The sequence below is a fragment of the Acipenser ruthenus genome, chromosome 6 (assembly GCF_902713425.1).
Source record: "Acipenser ruthenus chromosome 6, fAciRut3.2 maternal haplotype, whole genome shotgun sequence".
Lineage (NCBI taxonomy): Eukaryota > Metazoa > Chordata > Actinopteri > Acipenseriformes > Acipenseridae > Acipenser > Acipenser ruthenus.
The window spans coordinates 71653280-71678305 of NC_081194.1; the positions used below are offsets into that span (position 1 = coordinate 71653280).

Consider the following 25026-nt stretch of genomic DNA (forward strand, 5'->3'; position numbering starts at 1 on the left):
CGGCACCTTTTATTTTATAGTTTTTTGTATTGTGTTTATTTTGCTTTTTTGTACGCTGGCCATATGTCCTCAGTGAGCTACCACTGTTGGTAGTATCACATGAGCTGTTCTCACTGTGTGTTTGTGTGTGTGTGTGTGTGTGTGTGTGTGTGTGTGTAAATAAACCTGCGTGCCTGTGGGGCGTGTCAACTTCAACCTCTGTCTCGATCTCCTGCCTGTCACTCAACAGTGAAAACACGCACCCGCAAACAAGTACCCTGTTACATATTACATATTGCGTTTCGCTGAGGCAAGGCGGGACATCAGGAGGAGATCGTGATTCCAGGGGGGAGGACCCCAGGGGAAAGAGCTGATGCCCCGAACCCCTGAAATTTTTTGGGAGGGGACAAGGGCAAGCCTGCTGGTGATGCTCAGCAGCCACCGGAGGTGCTGCTGAGGGAGCCAGAGAGGGGAGCCAACTGAGACGTGGGAAGTGAAACTTTCAGGTAGGCGTGGCTGTTTGTTATTGTGTCGGCTCACAAACGGCCATCAAGCATTTTGTCTCGCTCAAACCGGGTCAAAGCGTGTCAACCCACATCTTGAGGTGGGTACTGGGACCCGGGTACGTGGTTTCACACTGCACAGGATTGTGACCCGGTTAGCCAGGACGCAGGTAGGAGTGCCAGTGTGAAAGGGGTTCTACTCTAAATCAAGTTATGGGAGAACAAACTAAAGTGAACTTGTTTCACAATCATCACTTTTCCAAGTGCTCAAAAAAAAAAAGATACATCATGTGATCAAAAATAAAAACTGAAAACAAAGAGCCATAGTTGAACTGTAAAAATGTGTTATTCCTTTTTTTTTTTTTTTTTTTTAAATTTAGTCATTGCCAATTAGTTTTATTATTTTCTCCCCAATTTGAAATGCCCAATTATTTTTAGGCTCAGCTCACCGCTACCACCCCTTCGCTGACTCGGGAGGGGCGAAGATGAACACACGTTGTCCTCCGAAGCGTGTGCCGCCAGCCGCCCACTTCTTTACACTCTGCAGACTCACTGTGCAGCCGCCTCAGAGCTACAGCGTCAGAGGACAACGCAGCTCTGGGCAGCTTACAGGCAAGCCTGCAGGCGCCCGGCCAGACTACAGGGGTCGCTGGTGCGCAGTGAGCCGAGGACACACTGGCCGACCTAACCCTCCCTCCCCCCGGATGACGCTCGGCCAATTGAGCGCCGCCCCCTGGGAGCTCCCGTCCACGGTCGGCTGTGGAATAGCCTGGACTCGAACCGGCGACGTCCAGGCTATACAGCGCATCCTGCACTCTGGCGAGTGCTTTTACTGGATGCGCCACTCAGGAGCCCCTGTGTTATTCCTTTCTGAAACTGTGAGGAACTATGAATAATTAAATTTGAGGAATCCTGTAAACTGTATGATGGCCAGGTTTAAGAAATCTAGTTGTGGTTCTTGAGGCAATCAGTGAAGTGCATAATAATTGTGGTTTGTCATACGATTTGGCTAATATCCCAAGCTCCCAGCAGACCTTCAGTGAAAACCTCTCTGATGTTTTTTGTGTGATGTACAGTACTGTGCAAAAAGTTTTAGGCAGGTGTGAAAAAATGTTGTGAAGTAAGAATGCTTTTAAAAATAGACATGTTAATAGTTTATATTTATCAATTAACAAAATGCAAAGTGAGTGAACAGAAGAAAAATCTACATCAAATCAATATTTGGTGTGACCACCCTTTGCCTTCAAAACAGCATCAATTCTTCTAGGTACACTTGAACACAGTTTTTGAAGGAACTCGGCAGGTAGGTTGGCCCAAACATCTTGGAGAACTAACCACAGTTCTTCTGTGGATTTAGGCAGCCACAGTTGCTTCTCTATCTTCATGTAATCCCAGACAAACTCGATGATGTTGAGATCAGGGCTCTGTGGGGGCCATACCATCACTTCCAGGACTCCTTGTTCTTCTTTACGCTGAAGATAGTTCTTAATGACTTTCGCTGTATGTTTGGGGTCGTTGTCATGCTGCAGAATAAATTTGGGGCCAATCAGATGCCTCCCTGATTGTATTGCATGATGGATAAGTATCTGCCTGTACTTCTCAGCATTGAGGAGACCATTCATTCTGACCAAATCCCCAACTCCATTTGCAGAAATGCAGCCCCAAACTTGCAAGGAACCTCCACCATGCTTCACTGTTGCCTGCAGACACTCATTCGTGTACCGCTCTCCAGCCCTTCGGCGAACAAACTGCCTTCTGCTACAGCCAAATATTTCAAATTTTGACTCATCAGTCCAGAGCACCTGCTGCCATTTTTCTGCACCCCAGTTCCTGTGTTTTCGTGCATAGTTGAGTCGCTTGGCCTTGTTTCCACGTCGGAGGTATGGCTTTTTGGCCGCAAGTCTTCCATGAAGACCACTTCTGACCAGACTTCTCCGGACAGTAGATGGGTGTACCAGGGTCCCACTGTTTTCTGCCAGTTCTGAGCTGATGGCACTGCTGGACATCTTCCGATTGCGAAGGGAAGTAAGCATGATGTGTCTTTCATCTGCTGCAGTAAGTTTCCTTGGCCGACCACTGCGTCTACGGTCCTCAACGTTGCCCGTTTCTTTGTGCTTCTTCAAAAGAGCTTGGACAGCACATCTGGAAACCCCTGTCTGCCTTGAAATTTCTGCCTGGGAGAGACCTTGCTGATGCAGTATAACTACCTTGTGTCTTGTTGCTGTGCTCAGTCTTGCCATGGTGTATGACTTTTGACATTAAACTGTCTTCAGCAACCTCACCTTGTTAGCTGAGTTTGGCTGTTCCTCACCCAGGTTTATTCCTCCTACACAGCTGTTTCTGTTTCAGTTAATGATTGTGTTTCAACCTACATATTGAATTGATGATCATTAGCACCTGTTTGGTATAATTGTTTAATCATACACCTGACTATATGCCTACAAAATCCCTGACTTTGTGCAAGTGTACCTAGAAGAATTGATGCTGTTTTGAAGGCAAAGGGTGGTCACACCAAATATGGATTTGATTTAGATTTTTTTTCTGTTCACTCACTTTGCATTTAGTTAATTGATAAATATAATCTATTAACATGTCTATTTTTGAAAGCATTCTTACTTTACAGCATTTTTTCACATCTGCCTAAAACTTTTGCACAGTACTGTATATTTTTATTAATGGATACAATCTAGATACACCAGAACCAGTATTTATTGTATATTTATAAAAAAAAAACTAAACAAAAGCAGTACCTGTTTTGCGATGCCCATCTGCTCATTGTTCAGTTCAGCTTTCTTTCCTAGTATGTTTTCTCCTCAAAAGGGTCTGGTTTTAACGCTATGAAACAGCACTCACCTTCATTTTAGTCTGCATTAGTCCCCCATGCTTTCTTTGCAGATGAGAAGTCTATTATTCTACTTGATCGTTGAATGGTGCTGAAAGTCACTGTCGAGCACAGCGATTTTTAGAACATTTTTTATCCAACTTTACTTAATTTTTATCTAGTTCTGGTGATGTTGCTTTTAACAGAAATCACATCACAAATCACAAATCACACATCTTTACACATGTAGCTAATTGGGAACAACAATCACAAATCACACATCTTTACACATGTAGCTAATTGGGAACAACTTCTCCAAAAAAATGAAATGAATACTTGTATTATTACTAAACATAAAAAAAGGACTTTAAGAGTAATCAAAAACATAATCATGTTCAAAGAGAAAGAATAATGGAATGCTTGTAGTTTTACAAGACCTTTTGACATTTATCAAGTGCCAGCTTGCCTGAGGGCTCAGACTGTTGGTTCAGCATTAACACATCAGCTGTCATTCCTAATCCAGGCTTTAGAAGTAGTTCTCAGGGTCAAATGTTGGATTCCTCAGTAGTCATCACTCGTTTCCAGAGACACCAAATATCATGTGTTGCTCCAATATATACAGTATATATACGAAGGCACAATAGAATATATTAAAAATAAGAACGATCCAATTAATCTTTTATACAACAATAACCATTTCTCAGTTATTGTATTTAAAGACAATGAAACCGGAAGAAAATCTAAATACTGTGGCATAATTAAGAAAGATAATCAAAATAAATCTAAAACAGTAAAAATAAACCAGGTTAAAGTAAATAATAAAATGCAAAATAGAGAGTTAAACATGAATAGGACAGAGAATTCAAAACAGAAAGATAGGAGACCCAAAAATAGACATGGTACCAAATACACAAAAGATAAGACAGAAGACATAGTATTCAATTTACCAAGTAAAACTTTAACCACATCCCAAAAAGCGGTACTGAGTAAAGAACTTAAGTTTATACCGACTAAAAGATACATCGATAAAGATAAACTGGCCACTAGACGCATGAGATTAGCAGAATATTTTTTCAATGAAAATATCTCAGATTCAGAGGGTAATTATGAGCATGGGATTAAGGTTAATAGTACAAGCACATGGACTCCTCCGGATGGAAGACATACATGGTTAGATATGTATATTGAAGTAGTTAAACAAGAAATAATAGTAGGACTAAAGAAAAGATGTAAACTTAATTTAACCAATATTGAAGAACAAGCTATGACTGAGTTGTTAAATGATGATGATATAATGATAAGACCAGCAGATAAAGGCTCAGGAATAGTGATAATGAACACAGATGACTATATGAAATCTGTAGAATGTGAATTAAATAATACAGATACATATGAAGAAGTTAAAAGCAATAAGATCAATAAATCGGTAAAAGAGGTTAAGGAAATTGCGGAGAGACTATACAATAAAGGCATTATATCAAAAGAATTAAAAAAATACATGCAGCCACATAATGCAAGAACAGGCCTAGCAAGAGGAAATCCTAAAATGCACAAAGAAAATCACCCTATGCGAATGATAGTCAGTACAATTGATAATCCAACACACATAATAGCTGAAATAGCAGAAAAACAACTTAGGTCGCACGTTGAGAAATTACCAAGCTATGTTAAGGATACAACACAATTTTTAAAAAGACTTGAATCAATAAAACACAACCTTCCAGAGAATACAATTTTATTTTGCATGGATGTAAAATCCTTGTACCCAAGTGTCCCTCGTAAAGAAATTTTAGAAGCTTGTCAAAAAGCACTAGATAATAGACTAGATAAATCAATACCTACAGCAGAGGTACTGAACATGATCAACATAGTTTTAGAAAACAGTTATTTTACATTTGTTGATAAGAATTACAAACAAAACGATGGTACCGCAATAGGATCTAAATTAGGAATGCATTTTGCCAGTACATACATGGGGAAATGGGAAGAACAATTACTTAGAAAATCAAAAAGAGAACCTTTAGAATACATTCGGTTTGTAGATGATATTTTTGGGGTTTGGACACATGGAGAAGAATCTCTTTTCCAGTTTCATAAAATGGCAAATGAAATACACAGTAATATTAAGGTGGACCTTCGATGGACAAGGAAAGAAATAGAATTTTTAGATACCATAGTAAAACTTGAAGAAGGTTCAATTGAGACTGACCTCTTCTGTAAACCTACTGACATGCACCAGTATTTACACATGTCCTCTGCACATCCGATACACACTAAAAGGGCAATCCCAAAGGGTCTAGGAATAAGAATACGAAGAATATGCTCAAAAGAAAGTGACTATGTAAAACAAAGAAATGTATTAAAAACAAATCTTAAAAAAAGAGGATACAAAGAAAGAATTATAGAGACGGAGTTAAGAAAAGTGGATAAACTAAAAAGAGATGATCTACTAGATTATAAAAATAGAGATAAAAAGGTCAAAAGAGTCGCATTAATAATGACTTACTCTAAACTTTTGCCCAATATTTCTAAGATAGTTTGGAAACACTTGCGGATTCTACATAATTCAGAAAAATTAAAAAAAGTATTTCTTAAGGCCCCAGTTGTAGCATTCAAAAGAGAAGCTAATTTAGGTGATATTTTAGTTCACAGTAAACATAAAAGAATAATTGACAAAATAGGTTCTACAAACATATGCACTAGTAGATGTAAAGTGTGTAAATACATAGACAAACGTAAAAATATAATTAAACATAAGAACACCACATATCCACTAAAAACTAATACCTACTGTAAAAATAGCAATGTTGTTTATGGAATAGCCTGTGAAAAATGTGATGAAATCAAATATGTTGGAGAGACTGGAACTACTTTATATAAAAGAATTCAGAACCACCTTTCATTAATTAGAAATAAAAAAATGAATGAACCAATAGTAGGGCACTTCACCAGTCAGGGACATGACATAAATGATGTAAAGTTTGTAGTATTAGAACAGCTCAAATTAGAGAATGCGACATATAGAAGAATAAAAGAAAGTAAATGGATAAATAGACTGAACACGATTATGCCAGCGGGACTCAACAGAAAAGAATGAACTAATTAACTTCAATAAATATATAACATTTAAATAAATAAACAAAATTCATTCAAAAGTTGTGCATGCTGATGCGCTGGGGGGGCCAAATCTAGACTGATCCTCAAAGCCAGCATTGCATGATATAATAAAAATATAAGTTTATATAAAGTAGTGTTAATTAGAATTAATACAGATTCAAAGATAGAAGTAAAAATGATGTCACAATATATAGAACACCATTACATCATGTAAGAATAAATCATGAATTTGAATGTAAACAATAACAAGTAGTTGTCATGCCGTCAAAAACCTATAAATACCTCCAATGTTTGGATTCAAACACAGGCTCCCTTGAGAAAGATATGTACAACATATCGAAACGTTGGGCAGCTGGCTCTTTGAGCTAAAATATATATATATATATATATATATATATATATATATGAACTGATTTGGAATAATGAAACTCTTTAGGCTATACATGTTGTAAGCATACAGCATTTCTCTTTTTTTTTTGGTTTGGCCACATGGTGATGTGAAATTTTTCAAGCCGTGTAGACATTCACTCAGCCTGACAACCAGCAACTGTAATAATTCCAACTCTATTGACATTGACCAAAGTTGTATTTCAATGAAGGTTAATTGCAGTCTTATATAAACTGTTGCTGTAGGACAGAAAATCTGTACTGCGGTGAAACTAAACGTTTTAGCTACTGTATGTGTAGGGCCTCTGATTTTTGGTTTTAACCGATAAAACATCTCCGATACAAAAAAATGAAATCGGTGGATAGTCAATAAACACCGGAAAACACAGTAAAAACTGTGGAAATGGTTAATCTATTCACGTTGACTTTACCCTTTTCCCATTAAAAAGTAAAACCTACTATAAAAATAATAAAATACATTTCCCAGTGCTGCTGAATACTTTAAACCCGCTTCAACTACTGAGTGACAGCACATTCGTACAGTTCTATTGGAGACTCCGCTTGCGAGATTTAAAACGAGATTATAATCAGGATGGAGGCTTGTTAGAGGGATTTAAAGTTGTACTTGTTAGATAACATATTTCATTTGTTTGTGCTACGTTTGTACTGGTTTGTGCTGCTATAGTTTTTAAGATATTAACGATTATTTTTTTAGGGGAGTGACGTCACTCACCCCCCCCCCTACAATGCCGGAATTGAACCAAACTTGTGTCATTCGTTTGTGCCGGTTTGTGCTGTTGAAACGAATGTTTTTGCTATTATTGTATTGTGTACTACAATACTGTATTAACAATAAATACATAAAAACAGCAGGGATGTAACTGTTACAGTAGGTACACTTTAGCACTGTACAGTATGTGCATGTTTGTTATGTAAGTTCATGAAGACCTTTTATTTAGTTAATATATTTATTTTTGGTTCGTGACCACTGATTTATATACACAATATATAGAAATTACAAAAACAAATGTAAAAAAAAAAAAGAATATTAATGTATTTAACTTTCACTCATTTTTGTTTCTATCCTAGTATGTGCTGACCGTAATTTTGCTTCCACATATGCTTCCAGTTCTTATCTGCTTGTGGGTCTGGGGTTTCGTGCCTAGTAATTGTTGGTAGCTACATTCAGACCTTTGCCTAGCCATGTTATGTAATATTGAACACTATGAAGAGATAAGACAGTTAAAACAGTATTGGGGCTATCAGAAAAATACTCATTTTTAAATAAACCTTTCGAGTGCAATATATGTACATGTATTGCTGTTTTTGTAAACATTTGAACACTCATTAATACGTTAACTTTTAGCTGTTGAAATGATAGTGTGTTCTGGCACTTTTTTGGGGGGGACTCGAGCACTGGATTAACCGTTACCTTCAGCAACACCCCTGGAATAAAAATACTGATATCACTAAAGATTCTGAAGGCAAACAAACACCAAACCTACAAGCTAAACATGTAGCTTGTCATGGCTTAAATTATGTAAATCATAAAAAGCCGATTTCAAGAACAGATCTGAAGGAACTGTATACGTCTAGAACTGAGTGAAAAAACATCTACTAACTTGCTCTTAAAGTATGGTTCAAGTACAGTTTTTCTTTTGTAGACGAGGAAACGAAAACACTGCTAATCTCTGTAAAAATGACTTTGCTGTGCTTACCGATGGCACTGGCCGTGAATATGTCACTCAAACATCAGCATTACAAACCACAAATCACCAAGGTGGTCTTAAGACAGTCCCAATACCTGATATACGAACGTACTCACAGCCAGATTTCGAAAAATGGTCCTATAAAGTTTTAAGCTGTACACTTCCAAACTTCATCCAGAACAGCCAAGGCTTGTTCAGATTCCATGCAAAGTGATGCTGGAGTGAAATACAATCACTTTGGTTCGAGCAAGTACAAGTATGACAAAATACGATTCAATAACGGAGCAGATAACAGTGTCAGTGATAGTTACATCAGGATATAATTAAATACAAAATACTACAGATTAAATAACACTTGACAGATTACAGTACTCTAAAGTACAGGATTAAATGCAGTAAAATAGGGGACAGATAAGAGCAAGTAAAGTGCATTTAAGTGTCCAGAGGGAAAAAAAGGGGAGTTCTACAGGTGCTGTCTGAAGAGGTGAGTCTTGAGGCAGCACTGGAAGGTGGTCAGGGACTGGGCAGTCCTGACATCTGTAGGAAGGTCATTCCACCACTGCGGGGCGAGGGTGGAGAAGGAGCAGGCTCTGGAGGCAGGGGAGCGTAGCGGAGGTAGATCCAGTCTCCTAGTGCAGGAGGAGCGGGGAGGTCGAGTGGGGGTGTAGGGAGAGATAAGGGTCTGGAGGTAGCTGGGTGCAGTCTGGTCAAGGCATCTGTAGGCTAGTACAAGAGTCTTGAACTGGTTGCGAGCGGTGATCGGGAGCCAGTGGAGTGAGCGGGGCAGTGGAGTTGCGTGGGAGAAGCAAGGCAGAGAGAACACAAGACGAGCAGCGGAGTTCTGGATGAGCTGGAGTGGACAGGTGGTGGACGCAGGGAGGCCAGCCAGGAGGGAGTTGCAGTAGTTTAGGCGGGAGAGTACCAGGGCCTGGACCAGGAGCTGGGTGGCGTAGTTGGTGAGGAAGGGTCGGATTCTTCGTATGTTGCTCAGGAAGAATCGGGAAGTGCGTGCCAGAGTGGAGATGTGCTGGGAATAAGAGAGGCAGGGGTCCAGGGTGACTCCGAGGTTCTTAACTGAGGAGGAGGGAGAGAGTGTGGTAGATTCCAGAGGAATGGAGATAGAGAGATCAGAGGAGGGGGAGGAGGGAAAGAACAGGAGGTCAGATTTAGAGAGGTTGAGTTTGAGGTGAGACGAGTGCATCCAGAAGGAGATAGCAGACAGACAGGTAGAGATATGGGAGGGGATGGTGCAGTTAGAGGTGGGGAAGGAGAGGAAAATCTGAGCATCATCAGCATAGAAATGGTATGAGAAACCATAGGATGCGATGAGGGGTCCCAGGGAGCGGGTGTAGAGAGAGAACAGGAGAGGACCCAAGACTGACCCTTGGGGACTCCTGTTGAGAGAGGGCGAGGTGTGGAGGTTGCTCCATGCCATGTTACCTGGTAACCTAATGCAGTATGGACTGTTGGGACTGTGGGAGAGGCTGGACCAGAAGGGGAAATTATGTAAATAGTTGTTTGTGTACTGTTTTGTGGGCAGCGGGTGTGTATTGTGTTGTATTACTGCGAGCGTGATTGTGTGTGTTTTACCTCTTCCTCCTGTCAGCGGGACCTCTCTCCCCTGGGTGTGTGGCGACTTCACTCTTTCTTTGGTGTGTGTTGGCTTCGCTTGCTTGTTCTGCAGTCTGTGTGCTGCGTGAGTGGTGTTGTGAATGGGCCGCCTCTGTCTTGTGTGGGATTGGGTGGGAGAACAGCAAGAGGGATAAGGACAGGGTCACGTGACAGTTTCTGCTAAAATATTCGCTTTTGATGTTGATACAAAATTTGCTTGTACGCCTCGCTCGCTTCCAGTGTAGATCCACCTTTACATCAAGGAAATGACTGCATGAACTACCAACTAGAAGAGGTCACAAATTCAGCAGGAGTTGAATGTAAAACAAAATATGTTGTGCATTCATCCAAATTACAACATCCACAATTATAAATCAGTTAGTTAGATTTAGTAGTACAATTACATAGTAACAAAAACAAATATCAGGAAAGTAAAGCAAACTTGTCAGTTATCTTAGCAGACCACAGTGCAGGCATCACAAACTGCTGCTGCACTCAAGTTGGTACATAGTTAATTTCTGATCCTGCAGCTCTAGCTCACACACACGTTTTAAGTTTTATTAAAAGCCATTACTTAACTCTTTTCTAATTAAAGCTAAACGTTCAAACTAAATATTTTTAACATCATGCATCTTAAATGTAAAAGGAAACAACTCTAGACAGGCAAACAATTTTCAACATTGCAATAGTTATTAATGTTATAAATTCAAACATTTCTTAAAAGGCAACATTTTTACATCTTTTCCCAGTATTAGATTATTGTAATATTACTACTCTGAAATAACATAACATATTCATAAAATATAAAGACACCCTGTGTGTTTGAGTTGAAGTAGTTCAATTTAGGCAGAAAACATACAAAAATAAAATAAATTCCTGTTTGACCAAAACGTCTTAATATTGCTATTTTCGTTATCATGTTATGTTCTTAGGCTTTGTTATATCGACTTTCAACAACTTTAAACACTTACATTTGTTATTTTGTCTATATTCTGAGAGAGGCATACCTGAGACAGTTCAGATATTCAGCAGGAGCGGATCTAATGGAGGACATTGTTTACAACAAGGTGAAGTCCCCAAGCAGAGAGAGTTCTAAGGGGAGCCCCGAAAGTGCCTGATTATTACCACACCTCACATTTTAAGCTTAGTTCAATGTTAAATCAAAGTTTTACATTAATAATTGTTTAAAGGAAATTCAGTGATAGCTATTTTCCTTATAACAAAATACGAATAGAGGGGCTTTGAAAATAATCATGGAGCGTATTCTATGTTTTGTTAAATCCCTTACTGAGACACACATACAGACGTGCTCAAATTTGTTGGTACCCTTATAGCTCATTGAAATAATGCTTCATTCCTCCTGAAAAGTGATGAAATTAAAAGCTATTTTATCATGTATACTTGCATGCCTTTGGTATGTCATAGAATAAAGCAAAGAAGCTGTGAAAAGAGATGAATTATTGCTTATTCTACAAAGATATTCTAAAATGGCCTGGACACATTTGTTGGTACCCCTTAGAAAAGATAATAAATAATTGGATTATAGTGATATTTCAAACTAATTAGTTTCTTTAATTAGTATCACACATGTCTCCAATCTTGTAATCAGTCATTCAGCCTATTTAAATGGAGAAAAGTAGTCACTGTGCTGTTTGGTATCATTGTGTGCACCACACTGAACATGGACCAGAGAAAGCAAAGGAGAGAGTTGTCTGAGGAGATCAGAAAGAAAATAATAGACAAGCATGGTAAAGGTAAAGGCTACAAGACCATCTCCAAGCAGTTTGATGTTCCTGTGACAACAGTTGCAAATATTATTAAGAAGTTTAAGGTCCATGGAACTGTAGCCAACCTCCCTGGGCGCGGCCGCAAGAGGAAAATCGACCCCAGATTGAACAGAAGGATAGTGCGAATGGTAGAAAAAGAACCAAGGATAACTGCCAAAGAGATACAAGTTGAACTCCAAGGTAAAGGTACGTCAGTTTCTGATCGCACCATCAATCGCTTTTTGAGCGAAAGTGGGCTCCATGGAAGAAGACTGAAGAGGACTCCACTTTTGAAAGAAAAACATAAAAAAGCCAGACTGGAATTTGCTAAAATGCATATTGACAAGCCACAATCCTTCTGGGAGAATGTCCTTTGGACAGATGAGTCAAAACTGGAGCTTTTTGGCAAGTCACATCAGCTCTATGTTCACAGACGAAAAAATGAAGCTTTCAAAGAAAAGAACACCATACCTACAGTGAAACATGGAGGAGGTTCGGTTATGTTTTGGGGCTGCTTTGCTGCACCTGGCACAGGGTGCCTTGAATCTGTGCAGGGCACAATGAAATCTCAAGACTATCAAGACATTCTGGAGCGAAACGTACTGTCCAGTGTCAGAAAGCTCTGTCTCAGTCGCAGGTCATGGGTCCTCCAACAGGATAATGACCCAAAACACACAACTAAAAGCACCGAAGAATGGATAAGAACAAAACATTGGACTATTCTGAAGTGGCCTTCTATGAGTCCTGATCTGAATCCTATCGAACATCTATGGAAAGAGCTGAAACTTGCAGTCTGGAGAAGGCACCCATCAAACCTGAGACAGCTGGAGCAGTTTGCTCAGGAAGGTGGGCCAAACTACCTGTTAACAGGTGCAGAAGTCTCATTGAGAGCTACAGAAAACGTTTGATTGCAGTGATTGCCTCTAAAGGTTGTGCAACAAAATATTAGGTTAGCGGTCCCATCATTTTTGTCCATGCCATTTTCATTTGTTTTATTATTTACAATATTATGTTGAATAAAAAATCAAAAGCAAAGCCTGATTTCTATTAAATATGGAATAAACAATGGTGGATGCCAATTACTTTTGTCAGTTTCAAGTTATTTCAGAGAAAATTGTGCATTCTTCGTTTTTTGTGGAGGGGTACCAACAAATTTGAGCACGTCTGTATTTGTACAAGTTGGTTTGGGTCCAATATAATCTGGGTCGTTTAACCACATTTCACTTCTTGGCACTTTCACGTTTTTATTCAACTTCACATCAGCGTGTAATTCCACAAATATGTTGACAAGGCCCTGGTGGGTCAGCCTAATGAGTATAAATTCTTGTTAGGTTTCAAATGTCCTCACGCCTTGCCAGTTTTAAGATCATTCAGATGTTGTCGGATTTGAAAAAGAAAAACGATGATCAAAATCGGTGACACTTCATGTGAATTAAGGGTATGGTTAAGGGCGCTAAGAAATAATAAATGGTTGGGTATGATTTCAAATGAGTTAACAGGGAAAACGATTAATAGGCTGTCAGAAATTGTTCATGTGTCATTCATGCTTCCTGCACACATTTACTAATAGTACTTTTAAAATATTTGAATAAGAAGCATTTTTGATTTGATACTATTATCTGTGCATATGATGATTCTAGGAAATGCTCCCTTTTGTTAAATGGCAACAGTTACTTAACCTAAACAAGTTTAATATGCTCTCTTCAGCAACTTATTAGAATAAAATGTCAGGCCAATTCGAAGGGCATTGAGCCATGCTGTTTTTATGTATTCATGACCTGATTTAGTTAGCTAATTAACACCATACTGCTTCAGAGAAGTATATGTTATATTCAAGGCCTACTTGAATTCAGTGTTCTCAGATTGTAGCTACTCTTAAGCTGAGCTTTATTGTATACAATTGTTTTAGAAGATCTTATCATTCCAGTTTTCCTTTTGGAAAAGATAAAACCAGTAGACTGAATGCCCCTTTTAATTATAAGTCACCTCCCTATTGTAATCTATGAGCATTCGGAAGAAATATGTGCAGTCTGACCGTAACCACTGTATACTTGAGGGGGAGAATAGTAAGAGATAAATGCTAAAAAAAATGATTACTACAGACTTTTCTACAATATATACATATATTGTATATAATCTATATATAATATAATCCGACGTTGCATGTATTTGGGTCTATACCTAAATTGTACTGATAGCTCTGACACTCGTTAAACATCAGGTCAGGAAGGTGTTAGTTGTTTGTGATGCAAATAATTGTACAATATATGTGTTATGCCAAATATGCACAGGTGTCATACATTTTTAGCAATGCATGTGGGCTAAGATATGGCTGCTTGTGGGTAATTGTTAAAATATAAACTATGTAGAAACTTAGATTGCAGCCCAGACAGTGAGAACCTCTCTTAATTCTCTTTGCATAATAATTATGCTTTTAATCACTGTATTTATGTTCCTTCTTTTTAAATATCATTCCATTTGTAAATCTTTCAAGGTGACGTAATCCCCAGATTAACTAGGTTTTAAAAGACGACACACATAGTAATTTATTAAAGAACACTTACAATAAAATCAGAATGAGTTTATTCATTTGCTGCCAAAAACGTTGTTTAAAAAATAATTAGTGTTATTATATTTTAGTATTTTGGCCCCCTCCCCATTAACTTGTAGCTGGTAAAAAGTAATAACAATAATAATAAAATAGAACAGCATTTATATGATCTGAAAAAAGATATTACTGATGTTGTGTTTATGATATCAAAATAAATGGTTATTATCTATTTATCAGAGAGAGATTGAGGAGGGTAGCATTCAGCAGCCACCTGAACGGAATTTATTAAGTCAATGAGGCAGAGAACTTAAAGGTGTAATAGCAAAGCCTTTAAAAAAACAATTTGTTATCTGGAAGGTGTGGTCCTTGTAACATGGTAAATGTTGTGCATGATTAATATAGGAATGTTTAAAAGGCTTTACCCTTTAAGGCTATTTTTATTTTCTTCATTTCCTTGGTATACAGCAAATGATAATTCATGGAAATGAAAATAACTGGCAACTGTTATTTTAATTAGAAGTACATTTTAACAAGTGTCACGATTTGAGCAGACAAACTTCAGTGGATTCCGTAATGGATTACCTTTATTTACTCTTTGTAAAATTCATTGCAATGTATGTGGCCTAGCAGTTTATTTGCCAAGGTAATTTCATTCTCCTTAGAATAAAAACAAAAAATAACACAAAACAATACTAGTTTCCAGTACTTTCTTGGTTCAATGATTTTAAGTCAATTAGTTTAGCACAGCGGTTCTCAACCGGAGGGGCGTGTCAAACTTTCGGGGGGGGCGGGAGGCGGTAAGCATTCTAATAATACAATAATTTTTAGCAATAATAAAACATTTCTAAATCAAATTTTAAAAATAAGTCTAAATTTGAATTTTACAAACTCGCAAATGTCTTGTTGTGTTGTGTTTTTTTTTTTTTAGTTTACCTATGGAAAACCGCGGAGGCCCAATGAAGGCTGATTTTGTGACAACTGAGGCACATACAGTAAGAGAGGCAGTATCCTGTTATCACTTCATGTTTTACTTTTTTTTTTTTTTACTTGTCTAGAAAATGCAGGATGAGTGCCAGGACAGACGGAGCTGCCAGCTTCTTGTCAACAGCAGACTCTTTGGGGTGGACCCCTGTCCCAGCACCAGCAAATACCTCACTGTGTGGTACAAATGCCGACCAAGTAAGTTCTGCTCGAACGCTGTCTGTTTACACTGTCACAGTCTAAGTAATCCCAGCCCCAATTCTTTACTGCACAATGTCACCTTTTTGTGCTTTCAGTACTCTTTTAATGTAATATAAAAGAAAAAAATTACCAAACAGAATGCCACTACCTGCTCTTAAGTTTGCAATGCTTCATTTACAACAATATTATTTCAGTGTCTGCTGAGCATCTCTGTCAAGTCAGCAATTGGAAACCTTAAAGATCTTCATTTAACTTGCTCTTTCATTATTATTAAAACCACAGCTGTCCCTATAATTGGATTTAGAGGGGAACTGAACCAAACAAAGTGTTGAATTACTCTTCACATGTTTCACAGGAAAGGGATTCAAATGGTATATTAATGAGGTTTTGACAGGTGCCTCACTTAAAATATTCCCAGCAGGGATAGTAATGAAGTAATGTATTTAAGACACAGTGTTCATACAGTATATAAATCAATTAATTCTGATGAAAATGTGCTGCTCATCTTTACTCTATTTCACTCAACACTCTTTGACTACAGCCATGGTGAAGCTTATACTCCTATTCTTGGCAAATGCCCACAGTCTATAAACCCTAGAATAAAAAAACAACACAACGAGAACTCAATAATGGTAGTGTTTGAATATTATTACTACTATGCAACCGTTTAAAAAAAAAAAAATCCATTAAAAAGTGCCTCCTTGTCTTTTCTGGGGATAGTAAATAATGTTGAGATATATTCAGGTCAGGGCCTTGTCTTCTTGAGTTCCAATCTAAATGGTCATTTAGAATCCTGCTCCTTGGCGTGATTTGTTGCAGGCAGGCTCTAGATGAAGACTGTGTCCTAAAAGTAATGGCCTCTTAAAAGTGCTGCAAAAACTAGATCACATTTATTAGGGCTTCTTTCTGCCTGGTGATTTGATTTTTTTGCAGGGCTGTTTCTTTTTTGCCATATTTATCTGCTTTTCAGACATCCATTTTTCTTCATTGCAGATCAGCTTAAATGGGCAATAGAAGGGCAGGGCTCGTTGTGCTCTGTATTTTCCAATTATAAGTCCTTTTGAGAATGAGGTATCTTGAAGTGGTGTATCATGGATATCAGCATTCATGGGATAAAGTGCTTTTAGTTTATATTATGAGACAAGACAAAACTTTTGTTTCTTTAACCGTGTAATGTTGTGCCTTGTATATTGTAATACAAATATTACACTTTAATGTATGAGTAATATGAAGAACCATTTTCACTTTTCATTTCTAATACATATTCTACAAAAGTGTTGGCCCTTACCTATTAGAATCCCCCATGCTGCACAGAGCGAGTTCCTTACCCCATATACTGTAAATCCCTCTAACGATTGCCCTACCACCCTGCTTTATTGAAATTGCAGGGCAGGAGAATGAAATTCCAGCACAGATAATATGAGGAACACTGGAGGCCAATGGTGGATGGCTGCTCTATACTCTCAGTTACTGTACGTTTTAACAGTAACAACATTGATGAGTAGAGTACTACAACAAGTAAACAAATTAAATGATTTGGAAGTCAAGCAAGTTGTTTTAAGGTGTCCCAGTTCACAGAAACAATGTAGTAAAAGATGGTTGACAGGTCTAATATTAAAAAAGGCACACATTCTATCTTATTACATGAAAATACTCAAGAGTTTACTGCAGATCTAATGTTTCCTATTGTCCACTCAGCTCAGTAGCAGCTAGTCTTAATAATAATACTATGAATTTCCACATTGCCGTAATGCATCTTCTCATCAGCTGTATATATATTCTTCAGTTTAGAATTATTTGCGCATTGAACATGATAATGAAGCTTTGGAAGTTTTTGTACATGAATATCAATTAAGGAAACAAATGGCCCGTGAAGCAACACCCTGACAGTGTGTGCCTCATTGGTAAACTAGAACATTAAGAGCACTATTTCAGCCGTGATTCTACTCAAAGCAAATTTGTAATTACAGTTCAGTTTTAAAATGAAAGAAGAGGTCATTACTTTAACCACAGGTGGACAAATGCTGATTCTTAGAGCTACACAAAGAAGGTTGACTGCAGTATATGGAATAAAGAGATACGAATAAAAAGCATAACCCATATATTTTGTATCATGTTTAAACCATGTTTCACCATGCTTTCTTCATGACTAAACCATTATTAACCATTGCCAGACAATGCTTGGAATATAGCACCACATGTTCAACTCAGTCATCGCTATACCTTGACTCAACATGAATTAATGGTTAACTGTGGTACTATGATTTACTGTATATATTAGTAACCATGTGCTCTAGAGTGAGCCTTATAAAAGTGCTAATTAACCAAGAATAAGCTCCTCTAATGCACCAGTTGAAACAGCAGCCCTCAGAAGAAAAGTAATCCATTAGCAGGAGCTAGTGAAGAGGAAACATGGAGTCTCTTCAGAAACCTCTATAATACTTGGAAGTGTACAAGTGGCCTTACACACTAGATGTCTTATTTTTTATATTATTATTTTAAGCATAGCACATTGATGCTTCCTCTTTAAGATTGACTGTACTGTTACTGTTCATGCTCAATTTCCCAGGGCAAACATCTTTCTGCAAGCTCTCATCCAATATGTACTTTGTTCCAGATGAATACAAGAGTAAAGTTGCATGTGAAGACGACAAGTTAAAGCTGAGCTGCAAACAAAGCATGGTGATAGCGATCTACTCTGCCATCTTTGGATGGTCACTGAAGGGGAGCTTGGAGTGTCCGTATCAGAACACAGGGGTTCCAGCTGTAGGTAAGACTCCAAGCATCATAAAACAGGAAATTAAGAATTCTGGGTAATCCAATGACTTGTACGTGTGACTTTTGGCAGGACACATAAGACCATAGATACTGTTCTGAGCTTTTTCCCCCAGTGCAAAGTGAAATAAAAAACTCATTAAACAGTCACTAGTGCTCAATTTAGAACCAAATAATGGGCGAAGTGAATAGAAATGGTTAAGTACACTTAGGCCCAACCAGCAACATGACACTTCAGCATTCGTTGACTTGCAAAATGCTCCAGTTCGTATCCATTGCACAGCAACTTTTAAGTATTTACAGCTAATTTGAGTTTCATGATCCAAAGGTCAGAATAGTGTATTTTAATAATTTTCATTAATGCACCAGTGCCTCTAGGGATTCTTTCATCTGTACAGTAGCCAATTTAAATAGTATATACATGAAAGTAGGTCACACCATGGCAAATTAATACAGAACTGGGCTGAAACATGTTAGAAATGTGTTGCTCCAAACTTCTATAATTTCAAGCATTACTGGAAAAAAAATGGTTGGTGTGTGTCATGGGTCCCTTTTTAGCCAGGTTCCTGGGATTAAATAAAGAAAACCATCCAAAGTCAAACTTTCTTTTTTAAATAACAAGAGTTCAGTTTATTTATGAAAGGAAACAATGTCCATGTTCTAATGCTGCAAACCACTTTGCAAACATATTTACTGTGAAAAAGAAATAAAAATAACAATATAATACAGATGAACAAAATACATTTGTATAGATTGTACTATACTTCCCTATAGCCCTAACTTTAAGATATCACAGCAAAGGTCTGTGTCGACTGAGCTCATGGGTGGAACTGACTGCTGCTGGGGTACTCTGGTGGTGGCGGATGCATTAGGCTCTCCAGCAGTGGTGACGCTGGCAGCGGCGCGGGGTACGCCCTCTGGACGTGGATGTGCGACTGCTGGCAGGGACAGATTTAACTCCATCCCTGCCAACCTTACATTCCCACAAACACACTATTTACAGCAGCAGGGCTTCTGCCCTGCCACAGTCTGGTTGACTAAGCTGTTGTTTCTGTGCCAAGAATAAAGGACATTAGTGGAACTGAGCCAGAACCAAGCCAGAATGGAGCGTTGTGAGTGGTTTACGGGAACATAGCTCCAAGCAAAAACTACATTACCAGCACAGAAGGAATTACTCATTTGAGACACTGATACACTGATCCAGACACCTCCAGCACAGGTGGGAAGAGCAGCTGCACTTTAGAATGTAATTATATACACCGCACTGTTATTAATAACACGAGAAATATTATTTACAAATGCACCTTTATAAGGGATCCAAGGTTTTTTTTGTTAAAAAAAAAAAAAAAAAAAAAAAAGCTACAAGAATATCAAATGCCGCAGGTGGAAGGTGTACAAGAGTTAAAAGTTACTTAAAAAGTAATGTGTAATGTAGATTTAGATTATCCGGGCTTTTAGGGCCTCTGAGATGTATTTAGGTGTTCTCAGCAATGTCTTATAAGAAATATATTGTCAGTACAAAATCTATTTTCCGTGCTGGAGATGTAAATTGAAAGAGCAGAGCCTGGGATACAAAAAGCAGAGCCAGGACCCCCCCCCCCCCCCCTCCCCCCCCCCCTCCCCCCCCCCCCCCCCATGCCCCGTCAGGTCGCACGTCACTAACATACTTTGCATAACATATTTTCTAAACAAAGTTGTTAAGGCAGGAAGAAGGCAGACAAAAAACAAGCACATCCGATATTAAACGTAAATAACTGACCAACAAAATAATTATATACCGTTCTGTACCAGTGATGGCTGGTGATTTCTAAATCAGAAGAGGCACAACTACAAACATTGTTTCATCAATCTGCCATGTTAAAAGGAGCTTCATTAATTTATTTATTGATCTCTTCTAGCACAGTAAAGGAAATTGATTAAATCAAGTCATTCTGTCTCGTTTTTGACATCCTAGTAAATAAGTTTGCTTGTTCAATGTCAGCAGCAAGCAACTCATCAAAGCGAGAAATTAATTCTGTAAGTTCCCTGTTATGCCAAATTGTACATTACTTTTAGATATGCACATGCGTCAGAGTTTCATATTAATTTATTCATCATCATGGTTTCAATGTGAAATTTTGGTTCATGTAATTTTTGATAATTGTAAATGCAGTAAGGTGAGTAATAAACTGACTCTATTGTGATTTAGCATTTGGTTTAAACAATTTAACAACAAATGCTAGATTGTAAATAAATATAAAACTATAAAGAGTATCCAGAAATAGAAAAACAGGGTTTTTTATGATTGGTTATTTTTTGGATAATAATAATAATAATAATAATAATAATAATAATAATAATAATAATAGACTCAGTAATAAAACAAACTTAAATGAAATGGATGCAGTATTTGTATCAATTAAAGCACTTTGAAATTTTGAGGAGGCTCTTAGGAGCCTCCATTGGTGGAAAGCCAGTTGCCTGGGACCCTTTACTAAATATACATACAAACTGTAAAGTACAAAGTGGAAATAGGGATAATGCAACATGTCTCTTACTGCTGAATCGTGAAGCTCTCCTTTTTTTAGTATTTGTGTACACTGTTGGCCTTCTTATGCTGCAAAATATCACAAGAATCATTTAACCCAGGGGTCTCCAAACCTGGTCCTGGAGGGCCGGTGTCCCTCATGTTTTTTTTTTTTTTTTTTTTTTTTTTTTTTTTTTTTTTTTATAAATTTAGTAGTCGGCAATTGATTTTTTCTCAATTTTTCTCCCAATTTGAAATAGCCAATTATTTTAGGCTCAGCTCACCGCTACCACCCCCGCACTGACTCGGGAGCGATGACGAACACACACTGTCCTCCGAAACGTGTGCCGTCTGCCAACCGCTTTTTTTCACTGCAGGCCCAACATGCAGCCACCTTAGAGCTACAGCGTCGGAGGACAACACAGCTCTGGGCAGCCCTCCCTACCCAGATGACGCCCAGGCAATTGTGCGCCGCCCCTTGGGAGCTCTCGTCCATGGTCGGCAGTGGAGTAGCCTGGGCTCGAACCGGCGACCTCCAGGCAATAGGGTGCATCCTGCTCTCCATGTGGAGTGCCTTTACCGGATGCGCCACTCAGGAGCCCCATCCCTCCTGGTTTTTGTTCCAACTGTACCCTAAATTACTTAATTGAACCAATTAAGTGCTTATTAGAAGCTTAATTGGTCCAATTAAGAAATTTAGGGTACAGTTGGAACAAAAACCAGTAGGGACACCGGCCCTCCAAGACCAGGATTGGAGACTCCTGATTTAACCCTTTTAAAGGTCAAGCTTTCCATTTAAAATAAATCCATAATATATCCATCTTTCATGATAAACTGCTGAAAACAAAAGCTTTTTTCAAGTCTAAACATTCCTGTCCACCACAAACATAGAAGATTAATGTCAAGGTTAAAAAAGTATAAAGCAGTTCTGCTGAAGTCACCTTTAATGACACACTGAATCAAAACAACAAAAGGCTCCTGCAATTACCTGGAGGCATAATAAACAAACCAGCAACCAGATACTGAGATTATCTGTTCACAAAGAATGCAGCCCCATTCATCTCCCTTTTTTGTTGTTCTAGTGCATGTGGGTTTTCAAAGCCCTGTTTCCACCTTCAACCTTCAACCTACCTCACTGCCATTATCAAGCCACTCTAGCTGCTGATTTATGGTAGCTGGGGTCCTGTGGGGCGACAAAACCTGTTGTTAACCAGTTGCAAGGGAATCATTAAAACGCTACAATTAGAAAGTAGGATCAGTGCTGAATGATTGTTGCTGGAAATAAAGGAAGCGGTGATAATCTAAATGGCAAGGCTCCACCCATACAATCACGGGTTAGGTACTTGGTTTATGTATTAATACAGTAATAGTGTGGTGTTTTGTCAAGGGGGAAACTAACAACAGTGTTATCTGCAAATGAGTGCTACATTTGATTTAGATCAAAGACTTATGTTTTGTGCCATTGGGTTTCTGTCAGTCGGTAGTATCCTGTTCATTTGGCTAATTGCAGCCATTTACTTAAATGAAGAATTGCTCTGTCTGCTGTCCTTATAGTTCTTTCATTATTAAAAATTACCTGGACTGGGAGAATAGCTTTAATTCAGCCAAGTAACCCCAAAAATGTTTTCAATTCCATGAAGATCAAATCAGTCAATCTTTGCACTTTACAAAAATTCCTCCATTTGCACCAGGCTACTGTAATTTACTTAATTTCATTGACTGTTTAGAACATTGTATTACGTGAGATTAATAATTAATAATAATTATATCATGTTTTATCATATTATATTATATATTATATTTTAAACATGATTTACAGGATTAGATTAGCAAAGTAAATATGCTTGTATTGCTGGTGTCGTATGAACAGATTCCAGAACTGCACAATAAAATAAATCTCCACGAGAGGACGCCATCTTGTTATGTGAAAAACGATTATTAACTTTAGTCAGAGATTTTAATTTTGCCTGCCTGCAGTGATTCAAATTCATGTCAGCTGTATCATCAGCAATATTTTAAAAGGCTGCCTTTTGCTGCCTCTTCATTTTTGTAAATCAGTTCTGTGTCCTCTGACAATAAATAGCAGTGCTGTTCAGAGTCTGTTTTCAGTTGAACTCTTTCCACAATAAGTAACTTTACCCCCTTTTCAAACTGATGCTGCAGCGGCATACCAAACTGAATTCAAGCACAACATATTTACTATGTCCCTATTAAGTACATGAGTAGATCAACGTCTGAAACAATGAAGTACGTCTTGACTCTCTTTCAACACTAGTACACCTTCCCCCGCTGCTCAGAGCGCTTCTGGTGCACCATGGTTTCATACGGCACTCCAGCAGCGAACTGTACTTAAGCTAATGTATGCAAATGATATGCTAAAGAGTATCATGTGTCCCACAATGCTACACTGATCACCTGTTACTACCAGTATCAGTCATGGCAGCGCCCACAGAGGAACTACCAGTTCTGAGTCTCACACTTGTAATTAAGCATTTCATGACGACATTTCTTGTTTCCACCATCATGCTGAGAATAGCCATCATCTTTCTTCTTTTCTTTCACTGTTGAAGAATCTTCCAAATAATGATTCACCATCTGGTATCACTTGAATCCATATCTAACTAGCTAGCTAGAACACAGAATGCTATGTGATAGGGTGGAATAATATTTTCAATGGTACAATTGCACAATATCGATAACAAACGTAAGCAAACACATACATTCACACTCACTCACTTCCTGGTTTTGTCATTACTTACTACGATGCATTGTGGGAGATTGCTTTGGAATAAGTGCGGCGTGCTTCAGTTCTCCAGTATGAAATCAATTGTTTCATGGAATATAATAGTGCGGCTCTAACGCGTACTTCATTTCAATTCAGTTCAGCATGCCGCTGGAGCATCAGTTTGGAACGGGGGTTACACAAAGGTAACCTGATGAAATTGTTTCAATGTTGTAAACCAAAAATTAGGGCTTATACCATATGGGCATTTGTTTTTTTACTGGTTTACTGTTTTGAGAAGTAATCTTCATTGAGTATATGAAAAACTACAAATAGGTATGTAATTCAATTTGTTAACGTAACATTATTATTATTTGTTTATTTAGCAGATGCCTTTATCCAAGCCAACTTACAGAGACTAGAGTGTGTGAACTATGCATCAGCTGCAGAGTCACTTACAACTACGTCTCACCCGAAAGACGGAGCACAAGGAGGTTAAGTGACTTGCTCAGGGTCACACAGTGAGTCAGTGGCTGAGGTGGGATTTGAACCAGGGACCTCCTGGTTACAAGCCCTTTTCTTTAACCACTGGACCACACAGCCTCCTGTGTGATCCAGCAGGTTTCATTTGACTTTATGGAGCAAAATGTATATTTATATTCGCATGATAGACCCCCTGAGATGGAGGAAGGTTTCTACTCCAGGTACTTTCTAGTGCCAAAGCGGGATGGTAGCCTCAGACCGATACGTGACCTTAGACAGGTCAACCTGTATTTGATGTTGACAGTGCAGCGACTGTTGCAGTCAATCAGGCCAGGCCACTGGTTCACCATGGTGGACCTCCAAGATGCCTATTTCCACGTCCCCATAAAACCAGCGCACACGAAGACCTTCCAGGTCTTGCCATTTATCATCTCCCTAGCTTCACATGTCATTATTCGCAGCAGGCTTGAAGAAAAAATGATGCTGAGATCTGTGAGTGCAGTAGTTTTGATTCCTTAGGGGCAGGGTCACTACTGTGTCAGGTTCAAAGAACAACTTTGGTATAAAGTATTCAGGATCCAGGTCTTTAGAAGGTAAACACCCATTCAGTAATGGTTACATTTCTGTTTCAGGGAACCAGGGTTATGATCATAACCTAATGTTTTAGGTAATGTTCACAGCACTTCAGGAGAGGTGTGTCAGGAGCACTCTCTTAATAGCTTTGATATCATTCTTTAAACAGAATTTTCCATTTATTTTGATGGGGTAACCTCAGTTAAGTTACACACACCCACACACAGATAGCACGCAGTATACATCAGATGTTTTTTTTGTTACCCAGCCTAGTAAAACTTACAGTTTATGGAATAGCAACATATATGTGCAGTAAACTGTAAATGTAAACTTTTTTTTAT

At 38.4% G+C, this 25026-nt stretch overlaps 1 protein-coding gene across 1 annotated transcript in view; it reads left to right on the forward strand.

Moving 5' to 3' along the window:
• Positions 1-25026, forward strand: part of LOC117410965 (protein eva-1 homolog A-like) — a 105260-nt gene that overhangs the window by 33925 nt on the left and 46309 nt on the right. Inside the window, exons 3-4 of the mRNA XM_034017942.3 lie at positions 15500-15623; positions 18244-18396. Of these exons, the coding sequence (XP_033873833.2) occupies positions 15500-15623; positions 18244-18396 (277 nt within the window). The remainder of the gene's footprint in view (positions 1-15499; positions 15624-18243; positions 18397-25026) is intronic.